Source organism: Rhyacophila brunnea, unplaced genomic scaffold (genome assembly GCF_057557595.1).
Source record: "Rhyacophila brunnea isolate RB1 unplaced genomic scaffold, BYU_Rbru_1.0 scaffold_1, whole genome shotgun sequence".
NCBI lineage: Eukaryota > Metazoa > Arthropoda > Insecta > Trichoptera > Rhyacophilidae > Rhyacophila > Rhyacophila brunnea.
The window spans coordinates 24,509,992-24,524,104 of record NW_028232751.1 but is presented as its reverse complement, the minus strand read 5'-3'; the positions used below and the strand labels follow the sequence as shown (position 1 = coordinate 24,524,104).

General features: G+C 34.6%; 1 protein-coding gene across 2 annotated transcripts in view; it reads left to right on the top strand.

Annotated features, from left to right (window-relative positions):
- The window catches only part of CalpC (calpain C), a 94,358-nt gene that overhangs the window by 41,711 nt on the left and 38,534 nt on the right, over positions 1–14,113 (top strand). For both annotated transcript variants that reach the window (XM_085942407.1, XM_085942414.1), the window contains exon 2: positions 7,180–7,333. In XM_085942407.1, the coding sequence (XP_085798533.1) occupies positions 7,196–7,333 (138 nt within the window). In that variant the 5' untranslated portion in view covers positions 7,180–7,195. The remainder of the gene's footprint in view (positions 1–7,179; positions 7,334–14,113) is intronic.

Genomic DNA, 14,113 nt, shown 5'->3' with positions numbered 1-14,113 from the left:
TCGTCAAAGATCCTGACTTTGGGGCCCGCTTCAAGATGTGGGGCCCATGATAGAATCCATTTGTCAATGAACGATGATGAATTTGGATTGACTACTATTGAAAAGGAAAAATTGATAGAATTATCATGCCATATTTCATTGAAACAAAAACCCTAGTTCAATTCTGGTTGAATCGAAGTGAAGAATAATAATTATAGTACTTTGTCAAGAAAACCAATGCAAGTTGTAAGTAAAGTACTGCTACCATTGATTCGTGACGTCATATTTATGCGAAACGGGATTTTCTGTATTAGCTGCAATAAAATCCAAATATCGATCCCGTTTAGTAGAAAAAGAGCACTTTGTGCTAATAAACAAGCACATCCATCGCATGAAAAATTGAGTAATTTAAAAATAAATATAATATAAGTAGTAAAACCATGTTTATTTATATAATTAAGTTTTTTTTTCTTTTTTTAGTACATTTTTGGCTATTTAAAAAGGTGTCTGTATTTAATGAAATAAGGGGGCGAGGCGCCAAGATTAGATTTTTTTTAAAGGGAGACGTAGTAACATAACGTTTGGAAACCACTGATCTAAAGTAATAAAGCCAACCCTACTTAAATTTGATTTGATTTGAAAGGTAATGATAAACTGCTTTGCAGAAACAAAAGCGATCCTCATCAATGGCACTCAAATCGAACGGGTCAGCAACTACATTTATCTTGGACAAGAAATGTCAATTTACGGTGCTATGTACAAGGAAATTGCTCGCAGAACCAAACTGGCGTGGAATGCATTTGGGCGCCTGAATAGTATCTTCAAAAGTGACCTCCCAGTGTGTCTAATGTGTAAAGTGTTCAATCAATGTGTGCTACCAACGCTCACGTATGCGCACGAAAGTGAAATGTATGAGAAATCCAAAAAATGACATGGAAAGGTGCATGTTGGGCATAACGCGTAAAAGGCACAAAAACACCAATCGATAAGGAAGCATACAAATTGTACACGATGTGATAGAGGTCGATAAGCAGATGCAATTGCAATGGGCTGGACAATGTTACTCGGCGAGTGATAGGTACTCTTCATATACCCATAGTACATATCTGTTTTTCATTATTTTTATATCGACGTACTTTAGTATATGCATATTTCCCGTTTCTTATTTTCTTCTCAAACATTTTCGGTTAATGCCGAAGATTGTCGAAGATTGCCGAAAGCCCGATGTCTTCAGACTATTCATTCGGCCTCGACGTATAATACTAATATATTTCAAGAGTTATATAAGTTCAAGTAATAGAAATACGGTGTACTGAGATAAATGGCGGAATACATTCCGACAAGTTCAAGGAAGTGGTAGATCACAACCCCTCCGCAGCGACAAAATGTTTAGTATAGAGCAGTGGTTTCCAAACTTTATGTTACTACGCCTTCCTTTTAAAAAAATCTAATCTTGGCGCCTCCCCCCCTTTATTTCATTAAATAAGACACATTTTTAAATATTCATCAATATACAAAATATACAAAAATGAAAAAAATTAACAAGGTTTTACTACTTTTAAATTAATTTGTTTTTCGTGTGATGATATGTGTTTGTTTATTAGCACAATCAATTTTAATAATAGTCATTCCTTTCCAATATACACGGGATATATCATTTAAGTATTATCAATCATCATATAATATGTATCACATCAAATTGCAACCCACAACCACATATTTAAAATATTCAATTGGCCTGAAATAAAGCAGCGCCGCAGGCGACTTTTTTACTATTAATAAAAGAATGTGAAACGTGTATTAGCAAACTAACCAAGAACTCAGTAAGTAAATAGATTTTTGTTTGATTCAATATATCAATGATACAAACCTCCATTTTTTATGAATGCCTTCACTGTGTCTTTTTTAATCAGTGAATGCATTGATTTATTCACTCTTTTTTTAAATTTCAACCAAATAGACAAGTTAAACAACAAAATTATCGTTCCTGAACAAATTTGCCTCAAATTTCAACATTATGATTTAACCCTTGTATTTCATTTTTTCACGTGATAGCCAGCGCGCTTCACAATAGTATTGAAATGAGGTATTATAAAATTAGTCTCCATATTTTCAGACAGGTTTGCAAACAACCTTTTATAGGACTGTTATTTTTATGTAGTTTATAACTAACGGCCGTTTTATATACTATGCATATTGCATTTGCAAACTGAAAACCTGTGGCTACATTAATTGTGTTAAACTTTTCGCGCCTCCCTTTGCAACCCTCCGCGTCTCCCAGTTTGGAAATCGCTGGTATAGAGTAGTGATAGTAGGATTCTAATATTTTTTTTTTTTTTTTTTTTCGACCATGTCCGATCCTAATAGGATCATATGGGCCTCCACAGGGCAGAGGTTTGTATTAACAGATTTTGTTTTTTACGAGAAATGGATGTCAGCCACTTGCTCAACCTATTAGGTCCATACCCTGACTCACACACAAATTGAAAAACAATATGTGTACTTGCCAGACCCAGGATTCGAACCCGAGACCCACGGCGTGTTTTAATAATATTTGTGCACGCCCACATTTCAAAAACGTCATTCTGTTAGTCATTGCTTGGGTAGGTAATGGTACATAACTCCGAAGGAAATAATACATATATAAATATATACGTATGGAATATGGTCTCATTAGCCACGCTGCATATCCTGCGCCCACCTTATTGAATTTGCATGTTGTAGGTGGAAGTACAGTCATACCTCAGTGTCAAGTGTTATTTTATTGCCTTCAGAAGAGATATAATATGTCTGACAATGTATTCGATTTCTCGGCGATTACTCTGTACCTTTCGGTACAATGGTGACCATTACATAATTAAAAATAAACTATATTGAAACGTAGCATTTCGAGATTTTTTTGTTGTGTATATGAATATGATTAATTTAAAATATTGATATGTAAATATTTTTTTAGAATAGTCGTTCTCAAAATGGTCAAGGCCATGTCAAACAAGATATCAAAAATCCATTCTCTTCTTCTTGGTTGTTCCCTCATTCTTGAAGATCGTGACCACCCTGGAAATACAGATATACTTTCTAGCGACCGAAACTCTATACTTCTCTTAGGGCAGTAGTCGGCAAACTCATTAGTCAATAGAGCCAAATATCAACAGTACAACGATTGAGATTTCTATTGAGAGCCAAATTTCTTAAACTCAAATTATAATTATTTAGGTACTTACATTGTTTATTTACTTAATAAACTTTAGATAAAGTTTTAATTCTTAATTAAACTATAGGTACACTGAATAAAACTCGATATCATACGTAATAATGATCTTATTTATTGATAAAAATTAAATTGTAAGTACGGTATCCATAAAATTAAATCATAACAATGACTGACAAACAGTCAACGTGAATAATGACATTGCATTCATTCTCCTTGGAAAGTTTGGATAAGTCAGGTTCGCATATTGTTGTATTTAATTTTAAGCACGATCCCAGGTTCTCATCAATAAGACGACTTCTCAATTTACTGTTGAACGATTGTATTCAGTAATTAAATACAGAACCTGATTTTTCTTGACTCTTCTAAAGTTCCTAAACTGATTTCTTCTTGCATCACCGACAGGATATTTAATACTAAATGACGTGACTGGGTGTATTTACCTAGTTTTAAAGTGTCTTTCCAAAGTTGACTTCTTGTTATGCGCCAATTTTTCCCGACAAATAATACAGGTCGGTAGGCCATTTAAGTTTTGATTAAACGCGAAAGTCTCGGTCCATTCAACTCAATTCACGGGTTTCGTCTTCCATTTTTATTTGCTTCTTCTTTATAGCCATGTCAAATAGAGCAGAGGGAATTCGTGGCAGAGCCGCACTCAAGGTGCCAAAGAGCCGCATGTGCTCGCGAGCCGCGGTTTGCCGACCACTGTCTTAGGGCATGGTGAAGCTACTCACTTGGTCACTCCTACGCGCCGACGCTCATCCTCCCTGGAGGCTACCCAAAACCACCAGTCTCTCCAGGTTATCCGGTTCGCGTCGAATAATATGTGTAAAAAAGTGCAAAATGCGTCTCAGGCATATTATTAACCGCTGTTTTTTTTATCAGGAGTCTCTGGATGATTAACATGTTTGCTCTGTCCAAGAAATATTACGTAGGTATTAAGTCCATTAATAAACATTGATGTCCACGAAAAATCTTAAATTTCAATTTTTACTTAATATAAATTGGCCCCCACATACTAAAGGGGGGTACGGTGTTTGGCGGCCCCTCAATATATCGCTATCGTTAAGGCTAGTGTAATGTTCTACAGTAGTGTTCCCAGAATGGTATTCCACCGAACTCCAGGATTATATGTAAAATAAATGTTATTCTGTCTATGTTTAGCGATTTTTAGTAATTTTAAATAAATCCACATAAATAATAATTGTCGTCACTCGGCATCATATTATGAAGCAATGATCGTACGCAAGCTTTACTAATATCTACGCAAGCGACTTTTTTTATTATTACAGTTAATTTATACTTAACTGGCCGACCTGCCACGTCGGGCATTCCCTAAGCACGGCCCCCAGGCTAGAGCCATGTCAGCCCCCCTTGCGAGGGCCATGATATTTATATCTATCAATACTATCCGAAAATAGAGAAGCCGCAATATACTGAAAACCATTCTAGGACGCAGTCGGGACAATATAATGAAATGGGGGCTCTTTGACGATCGAGCCTGCAAGTGCGTGGAAATGCAAATCATTGAAAACTTATTTTCATGCAACTCATGTCCTCCACTACAATGCAATTTCAACGAGATTCTGCAAACTGACGAGAATTCCGTTGGCTTTTGTAACTTATGAGGCGACAATACGTACTTATATAGCCACTTAAGACCCGAAACAACAAAGAATACTATCAGGTTGAGATACAGTACACTGTACAGAAAGTCCCAAGTATACACCACGTCAAGCATCGTGGCTAGACCAAGTCTTAAGGGGGGACATGCTCGTCGAAGGTCAAAATTGAGTTTTTATTGTATTTTCAAACCATGATCCTGAACACTCCTTAAACGTTGTAGATAATCTATTTATATAATATTGAAGCCTTATTATCTTTTATAGTTATTTTAAACATTTGATGACTGCATAAAGTATTTTTGTTACATAAAATAGTATTCTTTTAAACCTCTCGCTCTAATGTTTTAGAATATAGTCGTATTTCGGTACATAACTGTGCAGTGGTGTTAAGATTTTTTACATTTAATAATTTTTAAACGCATTTATAAAACCATTAGTATAATTTATTACGAGATAATTTTTGTAAAATATTCACGATAAAAAATTATATTGATAATCTCTGTGATCCCAAATTTGACAAGAATTAGGCATTTTATTATTCAAAAAATCGGCAAGATTAACACATTTGAAGATGATTCTAAAGATATTTATTATAAGTTATGTCTTTGACCATTCAAGTGTGATAAACATCTTATGAATAATGATTGCTTTATAATAATTATTGAACTAAGAATAAGGTAGTGTTTTTTTGAAATACGCCATTTCTTTTGTCATTCCCTAGTGGTTAAGCTACAACATAAGGCCGTAGCCATAAATTGACAAACTATAATTAAAGTAGGGAGTAAAATTATGTTAACGCGCGTGTTTGAACATGTACCTAACCGAATTTTTTTTTATTTTTTTTTTAAACGGTACATGTTCAAACACGCGCGTCAATATCATTTTACTCCCTACTTCAATTATAGTTTGTCAATTTATGGCTACTGCCGTATGTTGTAGCTTAACCACTGGGGAATGACAAAAGAAATGGCGTATTTCAAAAAAACACTACCTTATTCTTAGGTCAATAATTATTATAAAGCAATCATTATTCATAAGATGTTTATCACACTTGAATGATCAAAGACATAGCTTATAATAAATATCTTTAGAATCATCTTCAAATATGTTAATCTTGCCGATTTTTTGAATAATAAAATGCCTAATTCTTGTCAAATTTGGGATCACAGAGATTATCAATATAATTTTTTATCGTGAAAATTTTACAAAAATTATCTCGTAATAAATTATACTAATGGTTTTATAAATGCGTTTAAAAATTAATAAATGTAAAAAATCTTAACGCCACTGCACAGTTATGTACCCAAATATGACTATATTCTGAAACATTAGAGCGAGAGGTTTAAAAGAATACTATTTTATGTAATAAAAATACTTTATGCAGTCATCAAATGTTTAAAATAACTATAAAGGATAATAAGGTTTCAAAATTATATGAATAGATTATCTACAACGTTTAAGGAGTGTCCAGGATCATGGTTTGAAAATACAATAAAAACTCGATTTCGACCTACGACGAGCACGTGGGCCGTTAATTAAAATATAAAATTCACTACTTACTGGCCACCGATGTTTTTTTTTTAGAATTTATTATTAATAACCATGGTACTTGCTTTTTCGTACAAGATGGTTGTTAGTAATTTTGAACAATCACAGACAACAAGGCTTTGATAACAACACATAAATATTGTGTCCTCACCGGGAAACGAACCCAGAACTCTCGGGTGGAAGGCCAGCGCCTTACGCACTGCACACGAAAGCCGCCGTCCACCGATGTATTACATATTATAGCATTGCCTGAAAATTGATTTTGCAAGAACATTGTTCCTAATACAGTGGGTAGTTTCTGATTTGATAGCGGCTACCAAATTAGTCACCCAATAAACTCAAGATACCTATTGAGTCGAAGAAAACTAATACATATATCCCGTTTTCAAAGCAAATTGACAGGCTGGGGAATGGGACGATTTGGTGCCGCGAACTGGCCACCGGTACAATTGGACGCCGGAACGATTGACCGCCGGAACAATTGGACGCCGCACGGTTGAATTAAATGCGCAAAGGAATAGACGTACGTAACGATTTGGTAGAGTAAGAAGGCAAGTCAGTTTAATATGCTTCTACCTACTCAGTAGTTGTACCTTGTACATTTCGCGCTTGACACATTTTTCATACGGATTGAGAATTATTATGCCTTATGATGTTTATAAAAAGAAAATAATTCTTCCCAAGTTTGAACATAAAGATACGAGACTGTCACACCAGACTTGACTAGTGATAGTTTATGTGACAGTGTTTTGGATGTGTTTTTTCACAAATTATATCAGACTATAATTAATATAAAGCTTCTTTATTGTATTCCAGGTTTCTGTCATGCGCCATGACTGACTACGAGCGCATATTGCGCTCATGCCAAAGTCGAGGCGAGCCATGGGAGGACCCAGACTTCCCTGCCACCCAGTCGTCCGTCTTCTACCACCAGACTCCTCCCTTCCAGTTCGTCTGGAAGAGGCCACAGGTATGTGCAATTTAATGTACAATTTAATCAATCATCAATAATAATTCACCATTGGCCGTCGAGACCGACGGTAGTATGTCACCAAACAACTATCAAATTGGTCATCCAGTGAACTCAAAATAAATTCTCCTAAAAATGGGATCGAATAGTACTAAAATCTTCCAGTTTCGTCAGTGGAAACAGCGCCACGGAGTGTTGTTAAGGCTATACCTCAGCTGAGGCATGGTCTAAAAAGTTCGTGACTAGGCGATGCGCGGAATGCGGGTGCAAATGACGGAAGCCGAACGAAATATAATTTGTCATAAAAGTTCAACATGCGTCCTTTTCATGTTATGTTTATTATTATATTCGCAATAATAATAGTATATTCATTGACATGTTTTCTTTTTTAAGTACATACGTAAAGTTTTTTAGTCATCTTTACACGATTTAAGAATATTTTCATCCAACGCCATGACAAAACAAATCGACGTGCAGACGCCTCGACTATCGCTCTCGGAATGGCAACGCGGCCGTAATTTCGTTCTACATACAGTTGAAAATTATTTGCCGTTTTTATGCCTTTTAAATCCTCTGATGAGTGGTTAAATGCATTACTCCTAACAGTTTATACATACCAATCATATTTCCAAAACTAGGTAAAATTTTAAACTAGACCCGAAAACAACCGACTATTGTAAGCTGGCAAGTACACATATTGTTTTTAAATTTGTGTATGAGTCAGAGTATGGACCTAATAGTTTGAGCAAATGGCTGACAACCAGTTCACGTAAAAACAAAATCTGTTACCTAATACAAACCTTCACTCTGTGGAAGCCCATATGATCTTATTAGGATCGGATATGGTCTTATTTTTTTTGTAGGTACGTGAATTTGGAAAATAAACATTTCTAATCAAATTAAAATGGAAAAAATGAGCGCGGATGATTCCCACTTATAGGTACTTTAAAAATGTATGTGCTAATACGTATCAGTTAGTTTCAATGATTTCCTTTATTGTGTTAACTGTCAATTCATGGTGTAGGTCAGGGGTTCTCAACCACGCGCCCGCGGAGCCATTTTCGTGCGCCCCCGGCAAAGTATTAAATAACGAAAAAAAATATTTTTTAATAAAATTATTTATTGAAATCGCAACAAAATAACCATTTTTTTGAGATTTGAGATTAAAAAATTTTTCATTTCAAAAGGTCAAACACTCGAACAATTAGATAACCATCATTGGCTGGTGGACTTTTTTGACTGATATTTGTGAAAAATTTAACAATTTTAATCTTGAACTTCAGGGAAAAAATAAACATGTGGCAGAAATTATTAGTTGTTATAGAAATTATTAGTATTAACCTTCAAAGCTAAAATACAGTTTTGGATAAATATTTTTTCGAAAAATTCTCTTGTACATTTTCCAAGGATGACTGATTGGTAAAAATATTTTTGACGTAAAATTATTTATTACTAAACATATTCTAGCAATTTTCTATTATCGAACCGATGGCTTCATTTTTTAAAATCCTTTAAGAAACACAAAATATTGAAAAAAAATTAGATATTCAAAATGGCATTACCTTAAAATCGAACGATTGTAAGATAATGTTTTGACGATTTTTTAGAGATCCGATGTGCGCCCGCCACTATTACACCAAATCTCAAATGCGCCCGCTACCGCATACAGGTTAAGAACCCCTGGTGTAGGTAAATGCATTGTATTACTAATTTAATTCAATGAAACGCGAAATTTTTATAGTACTTTTTCCACTTTTAATAAATAAATCTGGACTAAAACCGGTCCAGATTTATTTATTAAAAGTGGAAAAAGTACTATAAAAATTTTGCGTTTTATTGAATTAAATTAATAATACGTTTTAATGATGTTTGTGAAAATAGATACGTTTCTTCAAGACAGTGAAAAAAGAGCGAATCGCCTTAATTATATTGTAATTTGATTAAATTGTTTTTTTATTAATTGCTTTCGATCAATTTATCGACTACAGTGATTTACGATGATAACTGGAAACTGAGCTAGTTACAGCCATTGGTGCGATGGCCTCTTTTTGATTCTATTGTAAATGATTAGGCGCTCCGAGCCTCTTGATGCAAGCGAAGATGACAAACCGCAACAAGTATTCGTCGCTTAGCGGTAAAGATGTTTTACCAGTCGGGTGTCGTGCGAAGGGTTCCGGGTGACAGATCCCAGATTCCACCATTTCAAGCCAAATTAACTTCATTCCACTCTTCTTTATGTAGGTGCGTCTTGTCATCTCGACATATACGTGGCCCACGCTCTTTAGAAGCCGTAGGTGGAGTGCTGTTTGCTGAAATTGTAATTATTCGCCTATTTTATATACACACACGTAGGAAACAATCACAAAAAATGAATGCTCTCGTCTTGCATCATCTTCTTTGCGTGAACTTTGAGAATGGAACCTGAATAGGATATCGACCGTGTTTAGGAAAAAGGGCGTAACCCACACAGAACAAATATTACAGGAGAGGCAAAAAACTTTTTTTTTAATGATTTTGGTTTAATATTAATAAAAAAAATAGGCATAGACATTGGGTGCATGATGATTGATGATTTGGTGTAATATCTTTTCGATCTACTAATAATATATAAATAAGTTATTACAGAAAATCATTAAAATTGAAGGTAAATGCTTTTTTCCTTAAATTAAAACTTAATCAAAGCTTAATTAAAACCAGAATTTAGATAATAAATCGGCATTTGCGGCTTACTTCCTTTTTACAGAACGTGTATTTAGCTGTATACATTGTTAATATCTAATAAAGTACTTTTCGAAAAATCGAGAGTTACGCCCTTTTTCCTAAACACAGTCGATATGATTATGTATGGTCGTACTAAATAAAGGCTTTCCACAAAACCTTTTCTATATATGCAGTACACAGAGAACAGATTAATAACATGAAAATTCGAAACCCAGTCGCCATAGTCAATATCCTTTTATGAAACATATATGGTTTATGACTCGGCCATACTATGAAACGTAAGAAATACAAAGCTCTACCAATGTCCTAAAATATCACCAATATTAAATCGCGCTATGTTTACATGACAAACTTCAGTGCATATTATGATACAAAAGTATATAATATTGAAAATAACATATTCTTTAACACGTGCTTAAGTTTATCCCATATTTTTCCACACTCGAGAATTGTACATATTATAGCTATGCCTAAAAGAAACTTAAACCACTTTAATTTTGTATTCCCTGGCGGAGCCAAAATATAGTATTACATTACTTCGTTTGTATTAAAACTATGCGTCGGGAGCCAGTGACGACCCTAGACAAAATGCCGCCCCTAGGCAGTGCCAAAATGCCGTCACACTTTTTATACAGTAGGTATTTTTTTTCATGATTTCATGACTCAAATATCTAAGAAATGTGTTGTATGGATACTACTAACAAGATATAGGTATACCACTAAATCTAATTTGAATGCCATCTCAGCTTTAATAGACAATATTACGAGTCTACTGTTTCAGATAGGTACATTTAAAAATACATCTGACGACTTCCAAAACTCGCGTGTGACTGGCAAACATGTTTGGATAAATTTTAAATTATGTATGCATGTGTCATTGCTTTTCCGATTTGCCGCCCTTTGGGTAACTGCCGCTCCCAAGCGACGCTCAATCTGCCTACCCCCACGGGACGGGCGCGAGCAAACCTACGGACCGCGAATATTTAAGCGCTAAGAAAGATCGCGACTTTCATTCTGAAGTATATTTTTTTGAAAATGAAAGCTTTAAAAAACTTTCAACTTTTCGTTTAGTTTGATAAGTATTTCTTTTTCAGCGTGGTCCCTTTTTGGAACCACACACTTAATCCAATAATTTCTACGACATTAATTTTAATAGGGGAAAAAAACAAATTAAATATAACCAAATGTACAACTAAAAAATGTAGAACGAAGAATTTGCGTAAACAGATCGATGAATGTATTTATTTATTTGTACCATGTTTATTTGAACATACATAATTTTGAAAAACACTTCTGAGAAAATATATTATAACCAATGGAAAAAATATTTTTTGAAAAAAGTAAGCCAGCCCGGCAGGGAATCGAACTCTGCATCTCTTGGGATTACGCCCCGTCCGCGCATTTATCCTTTTTGTTACAAGGCGACGTACTAATTGCGACAAATTTTAACTATTGGCCTTTTTAATACCTGCTCATCAGCGCTCTTCGAAATCAAGCTACTTTGGCAATCGGTTTTTGTTTATTAAATCAAAGTAGGTACCTGCTACTTTAATTACTAACCGACGTCGCGGCTTTCACCAATATTTTTATGATGTAACTTACTTGAACTTGCTAATAATTTTTAATTAACTATTTCTTTTATTCAACGAATAATTCACAAGATTTAAGAATGTACCATTCTAATTATTGAACATACATAATTTTGAATTTCATGATTATTTGCTTGTATTTAATGATATTATGCCAATAGATCTCTTAGCGTATTTTTTATAAGTCACTGCGTAAAAAAATGCAATAAAGTATTTAGGTATAAACCTCAGATTATTAAAATAGGTACGTATCTGGTTTTGGAACTTTCCGACAAAGCGAATGCCACTTGTGGTTTAAATACAACCGCCCCGGTTATGTTACCCGACAAATCATAGTTGTTATTGCAAATTGACCGATTGATATAGATTCGTGTGATTGAACCTCGATTGTCTGCACTTGGTTCGAGACATGAAAAATTGTCCTACATAACAAACACCAACGCCACTCTAGAATTACGTAATAATTATAAAAACACAAACTATTATTTTAAACTCATCTGTGATTATGCGTGGTTTACAGAATGTCAGCTCAACTTTGAGTGAATTAACTTAGACCAGTGGTCGGTAAACTCATTAGTCAACAGAGCCAAATATCAATAGTACAACGATTGAGATTTCTTTTGAGAGCCAAATTTAAGTCTTAATAATTAAGCTATAAGTACACTGAATTAACTTAGACCAGTGATCGGCAAACTCATTAGTCAACAGAGCCAAATATCAATAGTACAACGATTGAGATTTCTTCGGGAGAGCCAGATTTAAGTCTTAATTAAGCTATAAGTACACTGAATTAACTTAGACCAGTGGTCGGCAAACTCATTAGTCAACAGAGCTAAATATCAACAGTACAACGATTGAGATTTCTTTTGAGAGCCAAATTTTTTAAACTTAAATTATATATGTAGGTACCTACACTGTTTATTAACTTTAGTCAAATTTTGAAGTCTTAATTAAGCTATAAGTACACTAAATTAACTTAGACCAGTGGTCGGCAAACTCGTTAGTCAACAGCCAAATATCAACAGTACAACGATTGAGATTTCTTTTGAGAGCCAAATTTTTTAAACTTAAATTATATGTGTAGGTACACTGTCTAATAACGTTTTAAGTCTTAATTAAGCTATAAGTACACTGAATAAAACTTGATAGCATATGTAATAAAGATCTTAAGTATTGATAAAAATTAAATTGTAAGTAAGGTATCCATAAAATTAAATCATGATAATAACTGACAAACAATCGATGTGAATAATGGTCTTGCATCTCCTTGGAAAGTTTGGGTGAGTCTGGTTTGTATGTTGTTGTTTTTAATTTTAAGCACACTTCCAGATTCTCATTAATAAGACGACTTCTCAATTTAATATGTATTCCTCTCTAGAAATCTCTTTACTAACCACAAAACTTGCTATATTAACATTATTGGAAGATTGTATTCAGTAATTAAATACAGAACTTGATTTTTCTTGGCTCTTCTAAAGTTCCTCAACTGTTTTTTTTCTTGAATCACCGACATGATATTTAGTGCGAAATGACACGTGTTTGTTGTAGTGTCTCTCTAAATTTGTATGCGCCAAGTTTTCCCGACAAATAATACAGTTCGGTAGGCCATTTAAGTTTTGAATAAAGTCCCGGTCCATTCAACTTTAAATTTACGGTTTTCGTCTTCCGTTTTTCTTTGCTTCTTCTTTGTAGCCATAGGGCATAGGGCATTTGTGGTGGAGCCGCATATGGCTCGCGAGCCGCGGTTTTCCGATAACTGACTTAGACCATAATCTATTTCGTTCATCCATAATATCGAGACATTAATCTCCCACTTGAAAATGTCGAGCTCAGTGTATTTGGACGATAACATATTGCATGGCCTTGGTACAGAGAATTATTTACCCACTCGTGAAATGGAGGTATTCATTGCGCGTTATAGAGTGGTCATTTACCTGCATATTAGGGCAGTGGTTTTTAGATTTAGACTATTCAAATATTGTCGACTCCGTAGAAACTAATACGTTGTATTAGTTCGCATTCCTTTCACAAGCAATACATGACCTCCTAACCACACGGGATGTTAATGAAAATATTCTCATTTCTCTTAGGTACCTCTCTGCCTGAAAGTATTTTTTAAATCAGTTGATAAGGTGAAACAGGTGCTTTTAAAAAAACAGTTTTATATCGTAAGATGAAGTAGGTACTGACAGTGAAAACTAGGGACTGTTCTGTGGTGAAAACTAATGTAACAATACATGGTCAATGGATGTAACATTGGGATCTCTCGTTGTAATTGTGAATTGTAATGTACGCCAGATGTCTTGTAAAATTGTTTGGAATTATTAAAAAAATCAAACATCCTGCGGCGCCCATTGGGTATTGGTCGCGGCAGGTACGTCTCGTGGGGGCAGGCAGGTCATGCGTTGCATAGGGCGACACATTATAAAGGACGTTGAGTTAAGTAACGACTACAAATATTACAACTTTT